Source organism: Sugiyamaella lignohabitans, chromosome B (assembly GCF_001640025.1).
Source record: "Sugiyamaella lignohabitans strain CBS 10342 chromosome B, complete sequence".
Taxonomy (NCBI): domain Eukaryota; kingdom Fungi; phylum Ascomycota; class Dipodascomycetes; order Dipodascales; family Trichomonascaceae; genus Sugiyamaella; species Sugiyamaella lignohabitans.
Window position 1 is genome coordinate 4410801 of NC_031674.1, and position 26116 is coordinate 4436916.

Below are 26116 nucleotides of genomic sequence, written 5' to 3' on the forward strand. Positions count from 1 at the left end.
TTTTTTTTAACAACCAAAGGAATGACTATTCAACCACTTGAACAAAATATCCAACCCTTGAGTCCTGAAAGCCAGCTAGTAGCAGCGGCTAAGTTTTAAAACACGAGACTGGACTGGATTCTCTTATGCTCAGCCAGATACCCAAAAATGAATTAGTCAGTCAACAGGTCTTTTTTAAACCCACCACGTTCAATACTCCCAATAATAGTCCACAAAGTCCATCAATGACCAGACCAAGCTTCAAAGGGGTAATATTCTCCGGGGAGTATTTAAATAAATTGGTACACAGTATCTTGGTATCTCAAAACGCGCACCCACAAGCTCCAAATTAATATGTCGTCACCGTTAAATGGAGAAATAGATCGATATCGTCCTAGTGTAACATTGACAGCGTCCAGTGTCACACAGTGATCTCCACAATTCATTTATTGAGGCAAACAGAAATTTTATGCTTGCCAGTGCGGGAGTTTATGCATGGAAACCTGTCTCTGGGATATGTGACACACAGTTGGGAGTTTGTATTAGGTTTTGCCGGTTTAAACCTGGAGTGCTGTTGGCGGCGGTAGAAAGTTCAATCGCAGTTTCCCGAAGCCCCGGAATTTACCTAACCCGGTTGTCCGGGGCAGTACATGTGCCACTATCTTTATCGGAGAGCCGGAGTAACTTAGATTTCTGAAAATGCCGATATGCACTCCACTTAGTAGTTCATGTAAATAAAAGATATAAAGTATATTCAATGGGACTCCGGTATAAGAAGAAAACAGAGTGTATGCTCACATGATGTTAGCTTGTTTGGGCATAGAGTTCCCACTGATTTTGTTGAGGGGAGCTCAATAACAAATCATCATTTGATTGTATTACACACTCCAACTACTGTATTTAATTAAGAATAACCATATAGAAGGGACGACTTAGTACACATATATGTGGGTATACATTGGCTAATGAGCCTCCCCGCGGCTGGGGTGCTGCCCCAAACCCCATGGCTCCTGCTTCGCAGGAGAGAGCTGGTGACCCCCGAGAAACGACTCGAGCGCAGCGAGAGGAGCAGCGGGGTCTGGGGCGGAGCCCCAGCCGCCGGAGGCAGACACCCCCATAAACGGATGAATATTAATTATAGCGCTTTATCAGCCTTAGCAGGTTGGGACCCAGTCCAAATAAAGTGCAGGTCTTATAATTATATAAATATAATAACTTGGTTGTCAGAGTTTCGTTTTGAAACCTCTATCTACCCGAGGTGATTATCTAGCGAACTTTATCGAAATTTAAGTGTGTGAGCGTTCTAGGCACGAAGTAGGAGGACCGCAATATCACCGAGAGAATCGCATATCACCCCACGTACTACCCCACAATCCTCCGATAGCCGTCCTGTAGCATGTCCGCCGATCACTATTTATATATTCCAAGAGCAGTGCTCAAGTTCACAAGTTATGAGATAAAACAAGAATGCACAATATACGGCCTAATAATATCAGATTGGCAAGATCGTTTTCGACGGGCCGTGTGGTTCGAACCTCGTATGGGTTCATTGGGCTTGGGGCCATGGTGAGTAGTTCATTTCTAGTACAACGTACTGAACGCTTCAGCTAACAGACTTTTAGGGGTTGAACATGGCCAAAAACCTTGCTCAAAAGAAAAAGCCAACTGACAAGCTTTTTTTATATGACCTGAATCCTGAAGCCGGTTTGAAAGTCGTTGGCCAAAACGTAGAAGTCTCCAAGTCGTCAGAAGATGTAGCCAGAAATAGTGTAAGTGCAAATAGATCTTTTGATCTTTCTTAAATATCTCTAACATGTTTAGGATACAATCATAACGATGCTTCCAGAAGGAAAGCATGTGAGAGGAGTTTATGAAAGAATTATTGAAGCAATTAAGTCCGAGCCCTCGGACCGACTGTTTATTGATTCTTCCACTATTGATGTTCAAACATCTATTGAAACATCTAATCTGATCAAGTCGAATAATCTTGGTACATTTGTCGACGCTCCTGTCTCCGGAGGTACTGTTGGAGCAGCCAATGCAACACTCACTTTCATGGTTGGTACTGAAGACCTCAATACTGTAGAGCCCACCTTGAAAATGATGGGATCCCGCTTTTTTGCCTGCGGTAAGCAAGGTGCTGGTTTAGCTGCAAAGCTGGCTAATAATTATATTTTGGCTTTGACAAACATTGCAACCGCTGAAGGATTCCAGCTTGCCAATCAACTCGGACTGGACTTGGCCAAATTTTCTGAGATTGTCAATACCTCATCGGGAAGATCATGGTCATCTGAAGTCAACAACCCGGTCCCAGGAATTAGTCCAAGTACACCAAGCTCACGCGACTACGAAAGTGGCTTTGGAGTGAGTTTGATGCGCAAGGATCTTCTTCTGGCCATTGCGGCAGCTGATCTGGTGAAATTGAAGCTTCTCCTGGGCTCGGATGCTGCCAAGGTCTATGAAACCATTGTTGAAGCTGGTTTAGCCCGCAAGGATATGTCTGTAATTTATAAATACCTTGAAGATAGTAAATGACTAAATTAACTTATTTACCTAAATACTGCCCAGCTCTATTGCTTTCATTTCTGGCGTTGCGCTTCGCAAAACTGTTGGAACTATCTACACAATGGCCGCAATCAGATTGAGAACAAATGCCTCAACCCTTAAAGCATTCTAGGTGATACATGCAAATATTACGATGATATTAACATAATAATGCTACAAGTAAAGACCCTCGAGGTTCTCTTCGACCTTGTTCTTCATGACACGCTCTCTAGCACTGCGGAAGTCTTCAGCAGTCACTTTCATACGTCTCTCTCGAAGAGCAAGCAGACCAGCCTCGGTACAAATAGCTTTAATATCAGCTCCAGAAAGATCGTCCTTCGAACTGACAAACTCATCGAGATCTACATCATCGTTTAGGCTCATCTTACTGGTATGGATTTGTAGAATTTTCCGCTTGGTCGAAGGGTCGGGGTTCTCAAACAAAATCTTACGGTCAATACGACCAGGACGAATCAGAGCAGGATCCAGAGATTCGATCTTGTTCGTGGCCATAATAACCTTGACGTCACCACGATCATCAAAACCATCTAATTGGTTCAATAATTCCAACATTGTTCGTTGAATTTCTCTTTCACCACCAGAAGTAGATTCGTATCTTTTGGTACCAATGGCGTCGATTTCATCAATAAATACAATCGAAGGAGCATGTTCAGCTGCGATCTGGAAGATTTGTCTACACAATCTTGGACCATCACCAAGATATTTCTGAATCAACTCTGATCCAACGATACGTAAAAAGGACGCACTGGTTTGATTTGCTACTGCCTTCGCAAGTAAAGTCTTACCGGTTCCTGGAGCACCGTAAAGGATAACACCCTTTGGTGGCTTGATACCCATTTCCTCGTACAATTCTGGATGCGTAAGAGGAAGTTCCACAGCTTCTTTGATTTCTTGTATCTGTGTCTCCAAACCACCAATATCGGCATATGACTCTGTGGGTGCTTTATCCAATTTCATCACAGAAACCATTGGATCCGCATCATCTTGTAACACGCCTACCACACTCACGGATTTATGATGTAACAATACAGAACAACCAGGTTCCAACAAGTCCTTATCTACAAAGCTTCGGATTGAAACGTAATATTCTGGTCCAGAGGCTGATGATACAATAGCATGGTCATCATCAATGAGCTCCTCTAGTGTACCAACACCCATTGGAGATCCTCTCATCTCATCTACCTTGCTTCTCTCTTCAGCAATCTTGTCATCAGTCGGTTTCAGACGTTCCTGATTTTGTACAAACTCCTCTTCTAACAACAAGTGATCTTTAATTCTCTCCATCTTTAGAAGCTTCAGTTTGCATCGCGTGGTAGGATACACTGGTGGAAGTTTCTGGGCACTATCTGGTCCCTTTCTCTTCTTCTTTTGTGCCCTACTCTGAACTGGTGGTTCATACTTAGGCTCTGGTACATAGTTAGCAAGAATTCTCAAAATTTCAAATCACAACACTTCGCAGAAGTGAAATCGGTACAAACAATACTTCAGCTCAGCTGACCCGTACCAATGAGCACTAGTTCCAACACAATTGGCAAAACTGGTAATATTCTTCAACTTACTATCGTTCTTCTTCTTGGCGTCCTTGTTCTTCTCGTCGTCTTGACCACCTCCCAATCCAGAAGATCCTTGTCCCTATATCAGAGTTAGATACGAGCTCAATAGAGTTAATAAACAAGCCCCCCTATTCATTGTCAACTTACCATTGTAAATGTTCAATTGCTTGTAGATGTTCGCTCTTCTGTGTACTGCGGATATTTGTAAGAACGAAGGAGGCAAACGAAGATTCATAACATACACGGTAGTGCAACATCCTGCTCAACTCAGCCGCACATTCATTTCGAGCTGATCCAACTCATCGTAAGCTAAACTAAACTGAAGATTTAAATAGTTATAATTATTGTGGTGCTAAATAGCTACAAATATTTCCAATTATTATGTCATTTATCTCGACACAGCCTCCCCATATTTTACACCACCGAGTTTATATCTCGTGGAGACACAGGTGGGAGAATGCAAAAGATAGGAACGTGTACCGCCTAGCCTTCGTTCTTATTTAAGAGAAAATCGAATATTAGTCAAAGGGAGAAAACTCGGGCAGGTTCTAGGGCGGAGCCCCAGCTACCAGAGATCATACATAAAGTCACTCGATAGACAAGTATGCTTACTCATATTGAACCTTGTGGCAAACCTCAAGACTGTTAAACCGCTGAAAACAGATCCTAAGAACCAAGTTTAATCAAGAGGCTATTTATACAATACTCGACAAGCAAGATGTTTTATTTGAGTAGCTCTTCTAAAACACGGTTGTTCGTTGCCTCATCACCAGGTTTTTTGATGCCCAATCTCCTTAATACCTCAATAATCTTGTCTTGAGGAAATCCCATATCTTCGAAATTCTTGATGAGGCCCTTGTCAATGCCATATAGATCAGCTGGACTAGCTTCTAAACAATAATAGTTAGTATCCGTGCGACAATAACCGGCTTTACGGCCGATTTTGTAAGTAGAATCAATAGGTGAACTATTTCTCCTTCGAGAGAACAGCCAGAATGTCAACAGCAGTTTTAACAGATAAGTCGAGATTCTTTAAACCAAAAATCCTCAGTTAATCTAAACTACGCTTACCTTTTTGAGAGGGACTGGCATGGGCGTAGGTAGCAGTCCAGTACTTGGCAGTATCGTCAAATCCATTTCTATCTGTAACATAATGGCGAGCCACTTCAGCATCTTGTGGGTCATCAGGCTCAGGAGTCTGTAAAAGGGATTGTAGTGAGATCAATGACGATTTAAGCGTCAGAACTGGCGACCAAGCATCCTTCAAGCTATATGTTGGGTTAGCAACTCGAAATAAAACCAATTGATCGAGTTATTCCCTTACTTACATATCAAGGCAGATAGCTCCAGTCTGTGACGAAATATTAGGATGGTATACTCGAGTATCAAATTTCATCTTTGGGGGTTTGAATGGGTATTCATTGGGGGTAATAATGTCAATGACAAATTCACCCCCCTCGTAAGGAGTTCCTGGTGGACCCTTGAAAGTTCCCTTCAGATGGGAGATATCACTTTCACTCACTGGAGTAATTGTGATTCCTGATGCTACATCTGATTTGACATCTTCTAACTCTCTCGCAATTCGTCTTGTTCTCGACATTGTTTGTTTTTAGTTTAAGAATCACCTGTGTTAAGCTGCAATGAAGTAACTAAAGTGAAACTGCTTCTATACAACCCCGTAAAAAGAAATATATCAGGTTATAGAGGTTCCAAAGATTTCCGCTGCAGGGTTCCGCCCCCCTGAATCTTGCAGTGGGCTAGAAAAGCTCCGAAAGGACAATGGCTATCAATAGGGGCTTGAGAACTCAATATCTTGCAAAGGAGGGGTTGCGAAATCTCAGACCTTTACTAAATCAGATAATAATTGCTAATACTATATATTCATTTAAACAGGATCATTTCTTTTCGTAAAGGTCGACATATGTATCAACGTCAAAGTCTCCAACCTTCTCGTCTGAGACCTTAATAATTTCTTCGGCCTGTTGTTGGGGGAAACGGCCGTGAAGATGACGCTTGAACTTGGCGAGAAGAACAGGAGTGCCCTCTTCACGTCTCTTGCGGTGACCAATTGGGTAGTCAACCTCAACATCGTCAAGAACGGTACCGTCCTTGAGAGTGATTTGGATGGCATTGCCAATGTATCTCTTATCAGGAGCATGATACTCGGTGGTGAATCTTTCTTCCTCAACACACTCCATCTTCTCACGTAAGGCATCAACACGAGGGTCGGCAGCAACTGCGTCAGTGTAATCATCGGCGGTTAGTCTACCGTGGATCAAGGGAATGGCAACCATGTACTGAATACAGTGGTCACGATCAGCATAGTTATACAAGGGACCCTTCTTGTCAATAATACGCATAGCAGCTTCTTGAGTTCTAATGCGGACATGCTTAATGTCATCACTGGTCTTTCCAAGGTCCTTGAGCTTTTGGTGAAGAGTCATTGAAGCTTCGACAGCAGTTTGGGCATGGAACTCAGCAGGGAAAGAAATCTTGAACAAAACGTTCTCCATGACATAAGAGCCATAGTCACGTTGGAATTTAAATGGTTGGCCCTTGAAAAGAACATCATAGAAACCCCAGGTCTTGGCGGTCAGAACAGAGGGCATACCACCTTCACCATTCTTGACATGAAGAGCAAGGTTAACAGCTCTCGAAACGGCATCACCGGCAGCCCAAGATTTACGGGACATGGTGTTGGGAGCATGTCTATAAGTTCTCAGCGATTGTCCATCGACAAAAGCTTGGGACACAGCGTCAATGGTCTGATCACGATTCAACCCAAGCAACTTTGAAACAACAGCGGTGGTTGCAACCTTGACAAGAACAACGTGGTCCAAACCAACTCTGTTAAAGGAATTTTCGAGGGCCAAAACACCTTGGATCTCATGAGCCTTGATCATAGCTTCCAAAACATCGGAAATCTTGAAGACTTTTCCTTCCTTTCCACCCGTAGCCTTAGCAGTACGTGTTTGCCAATCAGCAACTGCCAAAATACCACCCAAATTGTCGGATGGGTGTCCCCACTCTGCAGCCAACCAACAATCATTATAATCCAACCAACGGATAATAGTTCCAATCGAAAAAGCACCACGAATGGGATCCAATTGATGACTGGTACCAGGGACCTTGGTACCATTAGGAACGACAGTCCCTGGAACAACAGGGCCAACTAATCTGGAACATTGTTCATACTTGAGACCCTCTAAACCACATCCTAAGGTATCTAGTAAACACAATCTTGCCGTCTCAACAGCAACAGAGCTGTCAATCTTGTAATTGTGAACATAGTCGGCAATATCTCTCAAAACCTTGTCAGGTTCAGGACGAACGTTATCTGTGATAATTGCTGAAGACATTCTTCTGGATTGCAACAAAGTAGTAGTAATAGGACGAGTGAATTTCGAAGCTGCTGAAAGAGAACGGAATGAACTTAGCACTGTTAAAAATGTTAGAACTACGAGCTTTTTCAGCAATGGAGAATCATATTAATGTAGTCGGTTCCCTACCATTGACAATGTCCCCGCAAGACTAGATATTGCGGGGAAAATAGTTGAACAAATGCTAAGCGAACACCGTCAAGTCATTTTTAAAGAGATAGACTTACTTTTAGTATGAAGAATTATATTCCAGCCAACAGTGTGGTCAATTGAGTCTATTTATCCGATTCGTGTTGGAAACCCCACTATTTATATCCAATCAAGCTTTTTGGGGTCTCGGACCACGCACGGGTGTTCATTCCCTTCATGGAGGCTTAATTAGGAAACTCGCCCAACCCTTATTGATGTCCTCGGCTAGAAATCGGGAGCTTACTGCCTGCGGTTTGCCAAAACGTACATGTAAGGCTCTTAGAAACACGTTGCCAAATGACCCCTAGCATATACTATTATTATTGGAACAATTGGGTCCGGTTGCCCAGTATACCAACCCTTCTTATTTATTTGTTAAGCTAGACGTTGCCGCTATTAGTGGGTTACCTTGGTAGCGGATCAAAGATTGCCAAATTTCAATTGAGGGGTAGTTGCATATGCCCCACCATTTTTTTCAATTAACGCTCCCAACTACAACCCGCATCGGCTCCGACTGAATATTACCCCTGAACAGCTCGGGTATTCTGTCGGCTACTGGCGCACATATTATAATTCCCGACATTTCTCAACAACACCCAACCGAAATGTCTGCTGCGGTGCCCCAGACCAGGGGTAGTAGACTAGTTCCAGCATACCTATCTAATGGTCCCTTCATCTATCATGCAGTTCCTCCTCGACGCTCAGACCCTATTTTAAAGGTCATCGATCATCGCTAAAATGAACATAACTAGACGCAGTAAAATGGTTATTTAGATATTAAAGGTTACATCTGAGTTTCAATCTGCAATCATTTGTTGTATCGCCGCAATTCCTCCTCCATATGTTAAGATTCTCATTACATTTATCTGGTATTTCATGGGCCCTGTAGATCAACACATAGGTCGCACAAAACTGTATGAAGGTTGGTGCAAAGTGTGTAATATGTTGCCATCCATTTTGTATATAGGGAATAAACTCTTGATAATATCCAGGGCTTTGACACACAATGGCTCACAATGCTTATTCTGGTGAACATTTTGTAACGAATGGTTCTTGGAGACGGTACATCCTTGTACAGAAGGATGTTAGGGTGCCCATGTATATTTGAGTATCTGTGCATCATAGGTGCGCCACACATCTTCGCGATCATAGATAATTATCTACCTGTTCCAGTTCATTTATTGCTGATGCCAGGCACAGTTTGTCACCCATTACAACATGTCCAGGCTAATTAACAAGTCCACTACAACGAGGACACCGCATAAAAAGTCGCGGTTAGGTTGTGTTTCTTGCAAGAGATTGCGGATAAAAGTTAGTAGATCAGTATGGGGTATATTAGTGTTGACAACTAACAATCCAGTGTGATGAAAGGAAACCATCATGTGAATACTGTATTGCTACAAATCGAACATGTGAATATCTTCCTGTACCGCCGGGCAAGCCTCGTGGGAGAAGCAAAAAGGTTTCTTTAATTGCTGAACAACAGAATAGTCAAAGCCAAGTGTTTAGCGTCGATAACTTCAGTTCAACTTCTACTACCCCAGCTGCGGAATCAATCTCAAACTCTAAAAAGCATGATGTCCACGTCAATGAGTATGAAGTGACCAATCCTGTATATTCTCTAAGTAACCACCAAATTCTATCGGTAGCTCCACCGTCTCCTCCATTAGATGCTACCATATTGAACGTTTCCAAAGACCAGCAGGACGCTTTGAACTCAAGCAGCACAAACAAACTTCAGCATAGTCTTGAAGAGCTGGACTATAATATAAGTAATCAGTTTGATGATCCAACGTTAGGTGAGGTTCTTTCTAGCGACTCTCCACAGGTTATTGGCTCCCTTCTTGACTCCAGTTCGTCGACTGTTCAAATGCTTGACGATAAATTAGTAAAGCTTCTCGTGGATGTCGATGGACCCCCAAGTAGTGCAGTCGACGGTATTGGACTTCATCTGTTATCAATTAGTGATCAGCATGTAATGCCTTCGGATAAAGACCGTAGAGAACTTACTAGGGTCAAAGATATATCTCCATCTTTAATGGTTGGATCGAGTAATGCTTCATCACAAGCAAGCTATCAGAATACACCGGGCGTAGACAGTGATACTTTAAGACGACCTACGGCAAGTGCGTTATACGAAATGCACGAAGATGAGGACCTGCTGGTTGACGTCGTTGACGATGATGTTGTGGGGTTCACGTCTGTCATCTCCAAAACTAATTCACTTTCATCCGCCCATTTACCAATAAATTGGTTTTCTCGACTATCCCCTGGTCAAGTAGGCCATATACAATTTTTTATTCAATATGGTGCTCCTGTCTGCGCCATGGGAGTGCCTGAAATCACCAATATGTGGAGGGAATATGCAACCCAGGTCGCTGTCCAGTCTGATATTGTATTGAATGCAATTTCAGCAATCTCTGTTTATTTGTACGACTTGGCCTCAAACCAACGTCATTCTCGTGGAAGTGACAATGAGATTACTAGCCGACAATACTTCCACAAGGCTATTGTCCTCTTCCGTGATGGAATTGCGCAAGACAAATCCCACCACAATCCACTGGAACTTATTCTGTCATCCTGTCTGGTTGGAGCTTTCTCTTTAATTGATTACGATTTGGTACCTGTCATATCTTTTACAAACGGACTAGATTTATTTGGCATCATCCAAGGTAATAACGCTTTGTTCTCGACATATTACGAGCAAGTGGAAAATTCATTTGCAAGGGATTTAGTCTTGATGGACTCGAGCGAACATGTGGGACTTCCTGTACATCAGACCTTTGACAAGCTAGAATTTTTGGGGTACTTGACAACCATCGTAGATGAACTGTCCAAAGATTACAACCTTAGTGCAGCGGAAGTTGATGTCTACAATATGACTTTGGGTGTTTTTGCGGGAAGTTGTACCAACGCGATTGAAAAAAAATCACTATATCCAATTGTTGTAATGCTCTACGAGATTCCTAGGGCATTTCCGCAATTGTGTCGCAGACGGCGACCAGTGGCTTTAATTATTTTGGCCTTTATTTGTGCAGTGATCCGCAGGACGGCACTGAGAGCAAGAAAAGTTTACGACTGTTGGGATAAATGTCTACAAATGTTATTGAACGAAAGTGGGAATCAATTTAAACCATATATTATTCAAGCAGTTAAGATGCGAAAGGGACACAGGTTTCGTAGCGACACTGATACGCTTTACAGGCTAGCGTTTTGGGTGTCTCCAATATCACCTGGTACCACACCCTCAGACTCGTCTGATGGTGAATCGTATGCCAATTGATTAAATGCGGTTATTTATTTATTATTATTTATCTAAGTTTTAATTTTGAATGTGTTTTATCTGCTCTGAGTTGAGTGAAAAGTTCGCGACATGGACCCCACGTTATGGGACCGGACCCCCACACAATTGATAGTAGTGCCTGTATAACGTGGGGGACCGGGACCCTTACTTTGCAAGATAGGAGATATAAATATGGCCTCTTAACCATGATTTTACTGGTATTTCTCATTAATATTCTCAGCTAATATAAAATTTCATAATGTCTTTGGGAAAATCTGTGACTCTTAATAATGGATTGAAAATGCCCTTGATCGGCTTGGGCACATACCTCTCCAAACCTAAAGAGGTGGAAGATGCCGTGGCCCATGCCCTCAAGATCGGTTACAGACACATTGACTGTGCCCGTTTCTATGAAAATGAAGCAGAGGTCGGCCGAGGCATCAAGAAATCAGGTGTGCCTCGTGAGGAGATTTTTATCACTTCCAAAATTTGGAATAACCACCGTCGTCCTGAGTATGCTCGTGCTGCTCTTGAAGGCATGCTGAAAGATCTTCAGGTGGATTATGTGGATCAATTGCTTATCCACTGGCCAATAGCCTTCAAGCCTGGTGATGACATGATTCCAATCGACAAGGCTACTGGCAAGGTCATCATTGATGACTACCCCATCAGCGAGGCCTGGAAAACCTACGAACAATTCTTAGAAGAAGGAAAGGTTAAGAGTATTGGTGTTAGTAACTTTAACATCAAAAAGCTTGAAAAGCTCCTTGAGACTGCAAAGGTTCCTCCTGCTGCCAACCAAGTTGAGCTGCATGCTTATCTTCAACAGCCCGAACTTGTGAAGTATTGCCAAGGCAAGGGAATTGCTGTTGTTGCTTGGGCTCCACTTGGTAACCAAGCCTCTCCTTTATCAATCAGAGACAAGGTTCCCTCGAAGAGAGTCATCGATGATCCTAAAGTCAAAGAGATTTCTGCCAGAGTCAAGGCTGATCCTGCACAAGTACTCCTTGCCTGGTTTACTCACAAAAATATCGTAGCAATCCCTAAAAGTGTCACTCCTTCCCGTATCGAAACCAACTTCAAGCAAATTGTGTTGGATGCTGAGAGTATTGCCGAAATCGACGCTCTTGAAAAGAACCTTCGTGTCGACCCTCCTGCCTGGGGTGTAGATATTTTCGACCAAGGTCCAGAAGTAATGGATCCCATTGAGAAGGATGCTATCGAGGCCAGATTAGCAGGTAAGGCAGGCTTGTAAACGTTATAGATCAAAATGAATATTTTAATGACTACCTGTATTTCTTTTATAAAGTAGATAGTATAGACCAGAACCAGAACTCTTGGCAATTTTAGTCAGTTCAAGTGACCCTTCTAAATTAGCCAACGCTCGTCGAATGTAAAATATCGGCAATATGGTTGCGAGAAAATAAATTAATAAAATAAAAGTTGAATGTGTTTTAAATAATGCAGAATATGCAGAAAATGCAAATGGTTTAGACAAGCAAGTACTCCTCAGGGACTTCCTCCTCTTCTTCGTCAGTTGGAAATATGATACGACCATGAGGCATGCCTGGGATTGGAGGAGTACGATTGTTCATCTGGTGTGGTGGTGCAAATGGAATCCCACCCTCTAGAGGTACACCTTCATGTAATCCTACCGGTGCCGGTAACTCATGAGTAGGGGCAGCCATGAGAGTTTCCTGTTCATTAGTAACACGATGGTGCTCAGCCATCATTCCATTCAAATGATTTCTAAGTCTGTCGACACCAATTCCACTGAACACACAAAACACAGACTGCTGGTGTTGTGTGAACTCTGGAGGTGGTTCTCGACAATACCTAGTGAGATCAGGACGCATAAATGGTGGGACTCCTGTCAGACTCAAATGGGTTAACCTTTGACAAGAATTAACCAATTGCATAATAGCAAACAAAGTGATGTTTCCACAATAACTGAGGTGGATGCGTTCCAAAGTATTCTCGGACCCTTGGCGCTTGGCCAGAGCATATATAGCAGTGTCAGTGATATTTTGACATTTCACTAAACCTATGCGTCTCAACTTTGCTAGTGTTGATAGGTCCTTAACCGCAGCGTTCGTAAGCTGGGTACAACAGGCGAAATCAATATACTGAATCTTGGGGCACCGTTTAACAAGATAATTCACACTTCTGTCAGTAATGTTACTACAGTGACCCAAATGCAAATAATGCAAAGACTGCTCCAAGCTACTGAGATATTGAACACCGCGATCAGTGATATTAACGCACTTCGCGAGTACGACATTTCGTAGTCTCGGCGAGTACTTGACAAGTCTGCCGATACCCGAATCTGTAACGAGAACACATGAGGTAAGATCGATTATGCGTAATTTCTCAAAATGACTTATGGTTGGTAAATTAATGAACGCGTCATCACTAATGGCCATATTAGCAGCTACTCTGAACTCTCTCAGTTGGCGTAAACTCATTAGCAGCGGAGTCATCGATGAGTTCGTGACACCAGCACAACCTGCCACATCCAATTCTACAATAAAGGGGCAGTTTTGAACCAAAGTTAGCAAACCTTCGTCTGATATATTCACGCATCCATTCAACTTGACCCGTTTAAGCAGTGAACATGACTTTGCTACTTCGATCAAACCGAGATCTGTAAATTGCTTGCATCCAGAGGCATACAAGCCCTGAAGATTAGGGCAATTTTGAGCAATCGCAAATAACGTCTCATCGGACAAAAACTCTAAGTTCGAGATATCAACAGACTGGATAAATCTGTTCATTGTGATAAGGGGCTTGACTGACCGATCAGTTAGTTTGTCGCAGTTACCTAATGTTAGTCTTTCTAGACGGTCGCAAACAAGCATATCAGTCAAAACACTATCTTTTATGAGAGTAGACACATTGCTTAAATTAAGCCGCTTTACAAATGAGCCATATGGTGCTATCAAGCGGGGTCCCTCCTTTGTGGGTGGTAGTGCTACGGCAGCCTCTCGGAAATTCTTTACAGTGATCAAGGTGCGAATGAACAAGAATAAGGCTCGCTGGGAATTCAGAGTGGGTCTAAACCAAATTCCTTCTATGGATGACGAGAACCAACTTCGACATGTCATAATAAATGCCCATTGGTCTCGTTTAGAATCGAGATATGAAAACACAACCGAAAGGAGTTCTGGTGGCAATCTCGCCACTGGCGCCATTTTCATTGTAGTGAAGTTCGGCGACGTTCGCTTTGACGAGCCTGAAGGTTGTTGAACATCATCAAGATCTTCGACATCGCTAGAGCAAGACGAACTGGAACGTACATCAACATCCGAATTTTCAGACTCTGCAGTCTCTGCTGTGTCATCAGATGGAGGAGGCACCGGAGTGCCGAACTCGGGCACTGAGAGTGGTGTGCGAAGAGACATGTCTTATTTTTTGAAAATCCGCAGATAATCCCACTGGAGTATGTAGGAATAAAGAACTAGTGAACAAAAAATAATCAGACCAAATGAGATGTCAGGAATGAAATGAATCTCAAAATATACCTGGTGAGGAGCTCTTACTATTCTTCCTATTTCAAAGCCATCAGTAACGGTCAAGCGTACTGGCAGGCAATGACTCTTAGAGCCCTGTTTGTCGCTTTAAGTATTCACAACCAAGAACGGTGGTCGGTTAAGTTAAACAGAGACCGAAAGAATGCGGGGGATAGTCAAAGTCTGGAAACAAAATACAATAGGAAAACGCAGGAGGATGACAACAACCGAGCTGTTTCACAATAAAAATCACAACTCCCCCCAAACCTTCGATTGCAGCTAACTTGCAATCTATTCGTCTTTCAATAAACTCAACTTTTAAGCTGTTAAAACCACTTAATCTGTGTCCATAAAAACACTCCCTAGGTAAACGTCAACTATTAGACACAAGCCACCCGTGCGTATTACAGACAAAGTCGTCACTAACCCCTTGCCAGTACTTTCATTCACTTCTGACGGTTGATATGCAAATGAGTTATTTGCCCGCCAGAATTATCAGTGCACTTCGACTTCTCAGGATGATATAATCAGCTTTGTATATGTAGTAGGTACAGTACACAGCAACAGAACAGTTGATTTCACGATAAAGTGGGCGATAATCAAAAATTGCCTGTTATGGTCACGCTAATGTTAGGGTTTCTTATGTAGTACGGCTGGTTACGTAAAGTGTAGTTTTATTGGCAATATCCTAGCTCTATCGCTCATCTAGCCAAGGCTTAGTTAATAATAGTAAGTAAGCTAAGCAGTCTGTACGGTTCTTGTGTCTCATGGACAAGACGTTTAAGTTGGAAGCATTATCTAGCAAAATGAAGCGGCAGGTACATCTGTGTGTATGCAGTGACTGTGCAAGATAATCAGCATAGGTGTATGTTATGTTGTACATAGGTGGTAAGAAAGGATAGGGATGAGAATATTAACAAGCAGGGTCTCCGGCTAAGACAGGTAGGTGACACTAGCACGGCGGGCGTTGGCAGCCTGCAATCTGCAAACTGTAATTTTCCCAACAATTGTCTGCCTAACCGGTTGAGTTGAAATAATGCAGCATCGAGCAGGCGGAAATAAACTGGGGTGCCTGGACTAATGGAGTTCTGCTTTTTTCGCACTTGGCCACTGGATTTCTTCCGCTATCGCCACTTTTAAAGATATGCTGTTAATTGTGGATTTTTTTTCTGATAGGTCCATATTAAGGCTATCGGATAGCACTCGGAGGCTTAACCGCCAAGATACTATCCTCGAAAAGCCGACCCGGGATATATATACCCCAATATTGCAGTTGACGGTCTTAAACTCAACCAACTTTGATTTTTCAAGCAGATGCGCTAAATTATAGTATCAGCTGATATTTCAGGTCAAGCAATTAAATACCCTTGGATGATCTAGTACAAAGATTCTGTTATCTTTATCATTTTATCAGTCATTTTATTGAGTTTGTACCCAAAAATCTATCACTCACTGTGGTCCTGCATTAACGGATCCCAACACTCATTATTCAACGACATGGCACAGCCAGGTCTATTCATTCTCAACAATGATAAATTTATTCATGATAAGATAAATACTCTTATCAGGGATATATTTCTCATCAAAGTTGGACGGCACTCGGTTATCGGTTATCATCGTGGTCTAGGAGGACCGTTGATCTGGCAAGACTCTCCATTGTTGCCCTCGGAAAGTATACAGACCGCTTTAAAGCCAAGAGTTACCTCGATACACATGATTGATACCTTTGTGAATCGACAACTGACATCATATCAATCAATCTTTTATTCATTCGCTGAATCTTTTGAGATTTCTGATTATTACGGTTATACGATAGACGCTTTGTACGATTGTTTAGTTTTACAGGTAAGACAAAGACAAAGAGTCGACACAGTACTCTTGCTCGCTATAAGACCGGAATTAAGAGAGATTTTTGGAAAGGTAATCGAGATTTTGGATCGAGTGTGGAGGTTTTATGCTAATAATGGTGCGGTGTTTAGTATATACGTAACGGAGATCCCATTGGCGTCCAACAAGTTGCGCCTATGATGGGATCTTAATGTTCAGTGCAACTTAATTCATCTTTTTTTTTTATTTCTTTGGTTCAACTATTTGATGTTTTTCTAGATACCTGTCCATTATTAGCACTTTCACGTCTCAAGAACCTTCATTATCTTTGGCCTGGTCCCATTCCTCGGACTACTTTTACCCTGTCTTTTGCCCCCACTTTGCTGAATCTCTATTGCGTGATCAGCCGTGTGTTGGACTATCTCCCAATAACATGATCGCACCACATGTGCGCTATCCGAAAGGAACTCCCCAGTTAAGGGTAACACCCTATTTATGGTTAAGAAGTAGGCAGCGGTGCGGAGAAGAGAACTGAGTTAAACGGCATTTACCTGAAGTGGGCTGGTGACTATATCACCATCGAATTTTATAGCTAACATCAGTTCCAGTACTTGCTTGGCTGTTTTATCAAAGCTTTCAAAGACTGTGTGACTACTACTGGATCTGCCTAATTGTGCTGTAGACCTATTGTAGGTGATATCTTTTTTGGACTGATAGATAATCTGGTTTACGGAAGTGGGCTGAATTCAGTGCTCTTGGTTGTTTTTTACGAGAACCTTGTTCTTCGAACTGCCCAGGTTTGTATTCGTTGTCATATCCTCTCCTCTGCTATATACTTTGAGACCATAGGGAAGATGCCTGTGTCACAGATAGTTATAGTTCGCCATGCGACTAGAGCCGACTCTGTTGACCCACTGTGGTCGAAAACATCACCAAGTCCGTACGATCCTCCCTTAGCCGATCCAAAGGGGTTTGATGAGTCCTTACAAACAGCTGCCTCTTTATCCAAACAACTAGCGGGTCAGACTGTAGTTATCCATTCGTCACCTTTCCTACGATGCGTGCAAACAGCTGTGAGCATTGCCAACGCGTTGGATGACCCTGAAGTATCGATACGTTTGGATTCTGTTTTTGGCGAGTGGCAGAGTACAGACTATTTCACTGATATATCACCTCCACCGCCTGACGGACATCGCTCGATCGCTGAGAATGCCTGGACTTGGTATTATTTAAACTGCATGAAATCTATAAATGAACGTAGACGGTCGATTCTCGACACCACTTGGCCTCTTCACAAGCTAGGTTTTGGTGGTGACTATGGTGAATCATGGTCAGCTATGCATAATCGTTTTGACCATGGCCTGAAGGAGCTCGTAAGTCATTACGACAGTGTGTGCTCATCGCCTGTGACGGTTGTGATCGTCACCCATGGTGCTGGTTGTAATTCACTTCTCGGTCTTATATCCAACCTTCCTTTATTGACTAAGATTGGTTTGGCAAGCTATGCTATTGCCAAACGGGTTACATCACCGTTGCAAGATAACGATTTTAAGTGGACGATAATTTTCAACTCGAATAAAAGCCCTCCCGACGAAACAGCACGTAATATTCCCCAACTGTCCTCGTCAAACTCCACATCTTTTTCTAGCATTTCTGATATTGGTGAGGACGATTATACCCCTAATATCACTCGGTCCCCTGAAGATACGCCATCTGAAGATATGCCTACGTACCCAGATCACCATCTGAATTGGTTCACGCCATCAATTAATGCGGTGCCTACTCTCAACAGTCTTGTCTTTGATTTAGGGGCAGCGCGCCCTGCTACCCCCTTGCATGAACATACCACCAGTGAAGAGCCTATCCTTCTCTCCTTTGGTGACGGTTTTGATAACACATCGATTCATACTGCTAAGTCGTCTCCTTCGATGACTCCTAGCCGTTCTTGATATTCATTTATCTATCTATCTATCTATTTATTACATTCTTTTTTTATCTTTCATAGCAAATTTCTTGTGAGCTCGTTTGGATTGATTACAAACCCTTGATAAATCGAATTAAACGTAGCTAAGACGACAAATGTAGATATTAACAATAACAATAGCTGCTAGAGACAAAAAGTCAAGTTTCTGTGTAGTCGTATACACAGTTCCATACTAGACCACTACCAGCCACCACTAAGGTCCTGTTCTAGGACAAGTCTGCTCCTATCATCGTCATCCAGGTTGTCGTCCCCATAAAAGCCTTTAATGGCAAGGTTGTATGTACTTCTAAAAAGATTGAGGATAACATTATTAAGATCATCTCCAGTTTGCTTGAAGTCTGGGTATGCGTTAACTTCAAGGATGCTAACAGAGTTATCATCTCCATTGACTAGGAAGTCTAGTCCATAAATCTCATATGCATTAGGCAGAGGTTGAAAGTTAATTCGATCAACGCTAGTGGCAGCCTTGAAAAGCTCTCCTGTAATCTCACAGATATCATCAAATATTTTCTGCTTCTTATCTTCATCGTATTCTAAGTTCCAGAATCGGTGAACGGTTCCTGGATACCTTACACTTCCCTGTAAGCAAGTATTCGTCAGTTGTCCAACCAGACTAAGGATGCCACCATCTTCCTCTGCTTCCGGTTGCTGGTAGGATACGTGAGAAAACAATGCCAGCATATCTTTATAAACATAGACTTTTATAGCGCCCACACAAAGAACATATGTTCGGATATGGAATTTACGGTTTCCATGAGCAGGTAGAAGGAGGGGTCTACTAATATACTCCTGAACAACAAAGTGTCTCAGCTGAGAGGTGATAATTCCGTGACTACCACTACCACCCTCCTCCTCAAGAGAAGGTTCTTCATCTTCAATATCAGATTCATTTTCCTCTTCAAATTCCTCAAATATTTGCTGTAATTCATCCACTGTCTTAAAGATGCGAATACCTTGACCCCGATCACTCATACTAGGTTTCAAAATCCATGTCTTCCGTCCTTCCTCAAGCTCTTCACGAAGTCCGTAAGTCTCGTCTAGAGCATCATCCAGGAACTCAGCATAATCCACTTCAATGTTATAAGTAGTAGGAAAAGCTTTAGCGAGAGCAGAAGTTGGATTCTTAGATATGTAGCGTTCAATCGTATAGCCCAAATAATGTTTGCGAATCAATGCTTTTCTGTAGATATACGTACAAGCAAAATAGTTAGAGTCTGACATGAGTCTTTCAACATCTAAATCATCGTATTCTCCAATCTCAACTAGCTTGGTGCCAGAAGGTACGTTTTGTGGGCTGTCTACCAAAGATATGGAATGCTCTTTAAGAACTTGTTCCCATAATGGCTTTACATACAGATCAGTTGATGATACCCTAGCAAACTTGCTATCTTTGTCCAATCCTATAATGGCCCCCTTTTTCATTTCCGTTCTCTCATTGTCTCCAGTTCTAGATATATATTAATGTCTGATCTATGTCTTATTATCTAAGGCCATATAGCACCCGTTCCCAACTCTACTCACAACTTAATCTCACCCGTGATATCAATTCCCTTGAAAACTGCCCGAAGAGGGGTAACACTAAAAATCATCGTTAGTTCTGTATTGTACCAAGTCAAGATTTTTCCTTAACTTACCTGATCTCACCATTTGAAACAACCCAACCATCATTTCCAGGATAACTATCTTTCACACTTTGATCCACGGAAGCATAATTGGGTCTCCACATGAATTTCGACGGACGTTCCTTGTCATGAACATCAGGAGGTACAGCAAACGCAGCACCCCAAGTGTTCTCTAAAATATGGGTGTAAACAATCTTAGTATCATCTGAAAGTGATTCACAAAGAGGAATGTTTACACTGTAAAGCTGTGTCGGTTCTTGCCAATTATCATACAAGTATTGTGTCAATCTAACAGATGTCTTAGCAGCTTGGGCGATTTGAATAGGATCATGCATTCTCGAGTCGAATCCATACGAAATACTGACAGATTTGACACCACATAACGCTGCTTCCATCGAGGCACCAACAGTTCCACTGGACATGATATACAGGGCAGTTGAATTCCGTCCATAGTTGGGGCCAGAAATTACTAAATCAATTGGCCCTTTATCTTTGTACAAGTGATGGATACCAATATTAGCACAAGAGGCTGGGGTACCATCAAGTAAAGTCCACTCGGTTCCTTGTTTACCAGGCTGGGGAGCATCGAACGGACCATCTATTGGTCCATTTATTTCATTTGTATAGATGTAACTAGCTGTTACATTATGCCCAACTAGGTGAGCTTTACCAATCCAAGACTTCTGTGAACTAGGTACCGCTATTGACAGGTCCCAGTTCGTATACTTCTGAATGGCCTCTACCAAGTACTGAACATAAGGTGACTCTTCTTGGCTTGGAGGGCCATCATCATTAGTTAAAAGAACATGCATGGTATCGTTTTGTATTGAATTGATAGTACCAGACGGAAAGCCTTGAACGTCAGGAAAAACTAGGGCCCACTGAAAAGATAAACAAAATCGCCGATCCACCCATATCATGTGACTTTTTAATGGCAGCAGCAGCATTTCCGTACCCGAGCCGCTAATATGGGCTAGATAGCGTTACGATATCAGATCCTAGGTCCAGGAATGAGAACTACTACTTCCTGGCCGCATATGAAACATAATCAATTATAAATATTATTTAATACCACCTGGCTTAGAGAAGAAATCTCGCAACTGCTGCATATAACTAAAATAATGAAATCCAAAATCGGAAGTCTGAACATCCTGGGAAAGTGTAAAGTCTCAGAAAGAATAAATTAGCTAAGATTATGCTCATTCATTGCAGGTCAGCTGTACTTCTGTATAGAATGTTTAGTCATTTTCAACACTTGAAGGCATCCAGCTATAGCTGGTTGAACTACTCTCTTACCTAAAGCCCCGCTTGTAAGTAAGTAGTCACCCATCCTCCAAACCAAATAGGTAGCAGGACTGTGTTGGGTCAAATTCAGGGGAAGGTGCCAAACTGGATGGCCGATAAATAAATTTGGTCAGAGCGGGTCATTATCGCTTAAACTTTGGTAATCCCCAGTACTTTGCAATCCCCCGCCAAGATGCTCTTTCTTTTATAGGAGAAATTAAAAAGGAACAAATATTTAAATCATATTCTATTAGAAAAAACTAGAAAACAAATATTTACATGCAGGGTAGACGTTTTTAATGCTTAATCGTTGAAATAACAACGGTCGAAATTGTAACTGGCGGTATCAGTACTAAGGTGGTTGCCCCACCAAGAGGGGAAGTTGTGACCAGCACCACTGGCACCAGCAACAGCGAAGGAAAGAATGAAAACCATAACTTGAGCACCACCAGTCAAACCAGCAGCAAGAATATAGTTGTACTTCTTGAACAAGTTGGGGTGGTAGACTCTCAAGTACCATTGACTTCCGAAAGCAACAATGAAATAAGAAGTAATGGATGAGTTAACACCAACACAGAGCCATCCGATGTACCAAACCAAAATAGGAACATTAATATTTCTCAAACCAAGCTTGGGGAATAGTTTGTCGCCAAAGTAGAAGGGCAATGGGAGAGCAAATCCAAGAGCCAAAGAAAAGTTTACCCACTCGTAACGTGAACCAGCACTATACATGTGCTTGGCAAGGGCACCCCAGGTAATACCTTGAGTGTTGTATTGTTGAACATTTTGACCGGACCAGATAGCAGTACCTTCAATAGATCTCAAAATGTCAGCTTGGTTGTCAACAATATTTTCCATCATGATGTAGTTGAAAATCGAGCCAATAATACTACCCAAAATTTGAGCAGCAAAAGTAGATCTAGGCGAGAGCTTGACGTATTGACCTTGCTTCAAATCTTGCAACATGGCGAATGCCTGTTGAACAGAGTTATAACCGTAGAGGGTGAAGTACATGTTAGCGACTGGGTTACCAGGATGAATGTATCCACCAATCATCTGAATGACAGTTTGCATTTGAGTACCACCGAAACCAAACATACCAACAAGACCACCGAGGGTAGTAGTGAAGACTATAGCAAGAATGATAGCGACAAAGAGACCCCACCATGGAAGACCAGAGTCGGCCTTATACATACAAATCAAGGCGACCATAATTGACAACCACATAACGGCCATGTACCACCATCCAGGGACCTCCTTATACTTCAACATAGCTCTGAAATGAGGATCGTCCATGAATGGCGAAACGTTACCGTCAGCATCCAATCTACCATCAACTTCTCTTTGTTGCCAAAACTTCCAGTGGTATTGAGAGAAGTTGACATAGCTCTTCCAAGTCTTGGGGTTAAGGAAACCAAGAGTAGAACGCAGAAGATCCCAGTGGTAAAGATACATGTGGGTGAAGGTAGCAGCAATTGATAAGTTGGTACCAATCAAGTAGACAGTATAAGTTGGTGTGAGGAAAGGAACACCAATCTCCATCAAAGCAGTTTCATTTAATCTGTTGTCAGCATTGAGGATAAGAGTTTGGTTAAAGATGGAATAGTTGCCAGGCATCGAGTCATTGTTAAAGAGCAATTGAGAAAGGAATGGGAACTTCTTAGCCTCCCAAAGGTTGCCATAGTAAACACCCAAGAAAATAGCAATACAAAGGAAGTAACCAAACAAGTTGTTGATAGTTGTCACGATAGGAATAGCCATAGGGTTAGCGGTACTGGCGATGTAGTTCCAGTCAAGACAGATAGAAAGGAAACCAAGACCCTCGTTACCGTTAGTACCACCAAAGATGTTGGAGACAACAGAGCTGTTAGGAGCAGCCAAGCATGGAATAGAAAATCCAATCAACAGCTCAAACATCCACTCAGGAACAATCTCCCACAGGAAGATAACAAGGAAGGCAATACCGAAAATCTTAAGTCTGGGCAAGTTGTTGGCTCTGTCCAAATGCAAAGCTTGCAAAGTAGAAACTTGAGGCAAAACATTAGGGTAGAACATGGAAGTGGGATATACAAGAGTCTTTCTAAGCATACCGACAATACCATAACCAAGAATTTGAGATGAGAAAATCAAGAAAATGGCAAGTGGCTTACTAACTGGGTGGTACCAAAGCTTTTGTACAGCCAGAACTTCAGTAGCTAAAGCCGAACTGGAGGCAGTTCCACACATGATGATAATGGCAACATGTTCTTTGATGTTGAAGGGAAAGGGGTTCAAAATTCTGAAAACAGGGTTCAAAAATTTAAGTGCACCAATTTCAGTGTGACGAGGAATAAAAATGGAAAATGCTTCACCTAAAATAAATGACAGCATAAGTAAGAAAATACCGTTGACCAAGATGGTCTGAGGCTTGAAATAGTAAATTTCAGCCAATACGGAACCAAAAATAGACAAACCAACACCAATAAAAAAGGTTCTAAAGGTCCAGGCAGTCTGCTCAGGATTGTCCTCAGAACTAATGACAGAGACTACAATCTCTTCATTGGTAAGAGCGTGAGGAGTATTTGTGGCCTCATAGTCAACGAGTTCACCGTCGACCTCCTTGCTGAAGGTAGGAACAACCTTCTCCGTACTAGAGGGAGTAAGGGTCTTTTCTACAGACATCTTGATTGTGTAGTATATTTCTGAAGAAATTCCAGGACAAAATCAAACCAGAGATATGGCTTTATATAAACGAATTTTGGAAATGACTAAACGAGGGGAGGACACGGCACTGATCCCCGCTTGATTTGATTATCCCCATATTTTTATTGGCTGTCCAAATGTGAGATAAGTCGCTTCAACTATCAGACATCGGGGATATATGTGACTTTGCATTTACATTTTGCTTTTTCTTTGGTGCCCCTGCCAAGAGGCGTCGGTCGGATTCAGCATGCATATGCATATTAAAGCTGAGCAGCTAACCCCACTTTGGGTTAGTGGCCGCTAACCACTAGCAGCGACGGTTGTGTCAACTAATGTTGCTAGTTCTTAGTAAGTCAGGTTATGTATAATTGTTATACTATTAAAAAGAGATATCGTTATCGTGTATACTTTTAATTTCAAGTAACGGGCACTGCCGACATTATGCCGCCCGTTCCTTCGCAGGATAAATCCTATGCACGGCATCAATGCATGCACATTAATCAAGGAAAGATGGCAGTTGGTCAATTTCATTACCGTGCTTAGCTTTCCATCGATGGGACATCTCATCTCTTCTGATGAGTGTAGCGCACATATTATGGAACACACACTGAAAATGGAATTTTTTTCACCGGCTTTCGTAACAAAATACTGGAAGCAAAAATCTCGGTCTCCGCAGGTAATATAGCCAAGAAAACAAAGGTAATAACGCAAACGGCAGAAAAACTGAGGGACCACCAGGGCACTTGCCGGGATGCATTCTTAGTCCGGTATCCCGCAAATCCATATAGCCTAAGTGGGGATGGTTGAGGTATATTTGAACTTGAGCGCAAAGATGTGCTTGACACATCTCAGAAAAAGCAAATCCAAAGCCTTGCTCACAAACGGCGAAGACCACTAATCCGTTAACGGCTTAATCGGCAAGCTGATCTGTAACATCAACGTTAATAAAAGAATGGAGCCGTCTCGTAAAATGGTGAGGGGCGGTTAACTCGACGGAAATTCAGCGATGAAATCGCAACCCAAAGTGGGGTGGGGATATTTACTCGATGTCACTGTCAACGAGAAACGGGCGCATGAGCGCCGTTGCTGACGCTGTCACTGATGACTATTAATTAAATAGTAACACCTGTGACGGGTGTTTCTTGATGCCGCGTGGATTAATGCCTATACCGGCAATGCAATGTGCTTTTTCAAACTTGACGCTGAAGTGGTTGCAGGGGTTGCAGTGGGTGGATGGTTTCACGGTGGGGCAGGATAAGCAGGGTATGGCCGTAGAATGGGTCAGCAGATTCCGGTTAACTCAATGCGCCCGGAGTTAGTTCCGCTTCTTGGGCCTTGAAAGTGTCCTCGGCTATGTGTGGGGATGAGAGAGTCTTCGGCTATGTGTGAGGATGAGAGAGTCTTCCGCTGGCAGAGAGTAACCATTTATTTAAGTGCCAAATTAGACACAAAGAAAACAATATAGCTATTTCTCGATTTTTTGCCTTACTCAAAGCTATACCTCAGATGAAGGTATTTCTTGAAATATAAAAGCACAGTTTGATAAATTGTGAGAAAACGAGCTCTTAGGGCGTGCCTTACTTGATATACTTGTGAGTAAGTCGCTGAAATTCTCATTCGAATCGCTTTGTTGAGCTGAGCAGCCAAAGATAATATTTTTTGATTTGAACGGTGCTATCTCAGGTCTACATTGATATATATATGCATTCGCGTTGTTTCCTCGTCCTTGACGTCTCTTCGATGAATGGCTGCAACTCGTTGTATATAAATCAGTGCTCTACAGGAGGACGTTGATGAAATAGACTTAGGACTCGCGGTAGCTATCTGTCAATACCATGAACGTCTCACTTTTCAGTGGGTTACGCTATAATTCCTGCTCGGCTTTCAGCAAAAGCGGCTATTTGATTCCGAATATAAAACGCCATGTATCGACAGGGGGATGCAGATATATCAGACTATACATTTGTAAGCATCACTATGTTCTATGATCAAGCTAATTAGAAAGTTAGAAAGTTAGTTACAAAATGTAAGACTTGCTTAATAGCGGTCCGGCGGCTAAAATAGATCTCTCTATTTGTTGACATGTGTTGAAATGCTAAATATTTGCTAAATAGATGCTTAAAACCCCACACCAATTTCAGATTAGCATTCGCTTAGCTTTGTAGATCTTAGGGGGCTACGGCATGCAACTTTAAAAGATGCTAATCTTATCTAGCCAAGAAAAATGGTCTGACATCCTTCGCAGCCGCACCTCGTGTT

General features: G+C 42.3%; 10 protein-coding genes across 10 annotated transcripts; 3 read left to right on the forward strand and 7 right to left on the reverse strand.

Annotated features, from left to right (window-relative positions):
• Window positions 1-1815: 1815 nt before the first annotated feature.
• Window positions 1816-2514, forward strand: AWJ20_3507 (uncharacterized protein; the record flags this gene model as incomplete). The annotated part of the gene is made up of 1 exon (XM_018880530.1): window positions 1816-2514. The coding sequence occupies one exon, from the start codon at window positions 1816-1818 to the stop codon at window positions 2512-2514; it is 699 nt and encodes a 232-aa protein (XP_018738340.1).
• A 183-nt stretch (window positions 2515-2697) lies between these two features.
• Window positions 2698-3828, reverse strand: RPT2 (proteasome regulatory particle base subunit RPT2; the record flags this gene model as incomplete). Its single annotated transcript, XM_018880531.1, has 1 exon — window positions 2698-3828. One exon carries the CDS (start codon window positions 3826-3828, stop codon window positions 2698-2700), a length of 1131 nt encoding a protein of 376 aa, XP_018738341.1.
• A 1593-nt stretch (window positions 3829-5421) lies between these two features.
• UBC1 (E2 ubiquitin-conjugating protein UBC1) lies at window positions 5422-5697 on the reverse strand (the record flags this gene model as incomplete). Its single annotated transcript, XM_018880532.1, has 1 exon — window positions 5422-5697. The coding sequence occupies one exon, from the start codon at window positions 5695-5697 to the stop codon at window positions 5422-5424; it is 276 nt and encodes a 91-aa protein (XP_018738342.1).
• Window positions 5698-5992: 295 nt separating this feature from the next.
• Window positions 5993-7456, reverse strand: PDH1 (Pdh1p; the record flags this gene model as incomplete). The annotated part of the gene is made up of 1 exon (XM_018880534.1): window positions 5993-7456. One exon carries the CDS (start codon window positions 7454-7456, stop codon window positions 5993-5995), a length of 1464 nt encoding a protein of 487 aa, XP_018738343.1.
• A 3752-nt stretch (window positions 7457-11208) lies between these two features.
• GCY1 (glycerol 2-dehydrogenase (NADP(+)) GCY1) lies at window positions 11209-12204 on the forward strand (the record flags this gene model as incomplete). The annotated part of the gene is made up of 1 exon (XM_018880535.1): window positions 11209-12204. One exon carries the CDS (start codon window positions 11209-11211, stop codon window positions 12202-12204), a length of 996 nt encoding a protein of 331 aa, XP_018738344.1.
• A 235-nt stretch (window positions 12205-12439) lies between these two features.
• On the reverse strand, window positions 12440-14350 carry GRR1 (SCF ubiquitin ligase complex subunit GRR1; the record flags this gene model as incomplete). Its single annotated transcript, XM_018880536.1, has 1 exon — window positions 12440-14350. The coding sequence occupies one exon, from the start codon at window positions 14348-14350 to the stop codon at window positions 12440-12442; it is 1911 nt and encodes a 636-aa protein (XP_018738345.1).
• A 2789-nt stretch (window positions 14351-17139) lies between these two features.
• On the forward strand, window positions 17140-18234 carry AWJ20_3513 (uncharacterized protein; the record flags this gene model as incomplete). Its single annotated transcript, XM_018880537.1, has 1 exon — window positions 17140-18234. One exon carries the CDS (start codon window positions 17140-17142, stop codon window positions 18232-18234), a length of 1095 nt encoding a protein of 364 aa, XP_018738346.1.
• A 215-nt stretch (window positions 18235-18449) lies between these two features.
• PBY1 (Pby1p) lies at window positions 18450-19691 on the reverse strand (the record flags this gene model as incomplete). Its single annotated transcript, XM_018880538.1, has 1 exon — window positions 18450-19691. One exon carries the CDS (start codon window positions 19689-19691, stop codon window positions 18450-18452), a length of 1242 nt encoding a protein of 413 aa, XP_018738347.1.
• A 208-nt stretch (window positions 19692-19899) lies between these two features.
• Window positions 19900-20703, reverse strand: PBY1 (Pby1p; the record flags this gene model as incomplete). Its single annotated transcript, XM_018880539.1, has 1 exon — window positions 19900-20703. One exon carries the CDS (start codon window positions 20701-20703, stop codon window positions 19900-19902), a length of 804 nt encoding a protein of 267 aa, XP_018738348.1.
• A 775-nt stretch (window positions 20704-21478) lies between these two features.
• Window positions 21479-22231, reverse strand: OPT1 (oligopeptide transporter OPT1; the record flags this gene model as incomplete). The annotated part of the gene is made up of 1 exon (XM_018880540.1): window positions 21479-22231. One exon carries the CDS (start codon window positions 22229-22231, stop codon window positions 21479-21481), a length of 753 nt encoding a protein of 250 aa, XP_018738349.1.
• Window positions 22232-26116: the final 3885 nt, after the last annotated feature.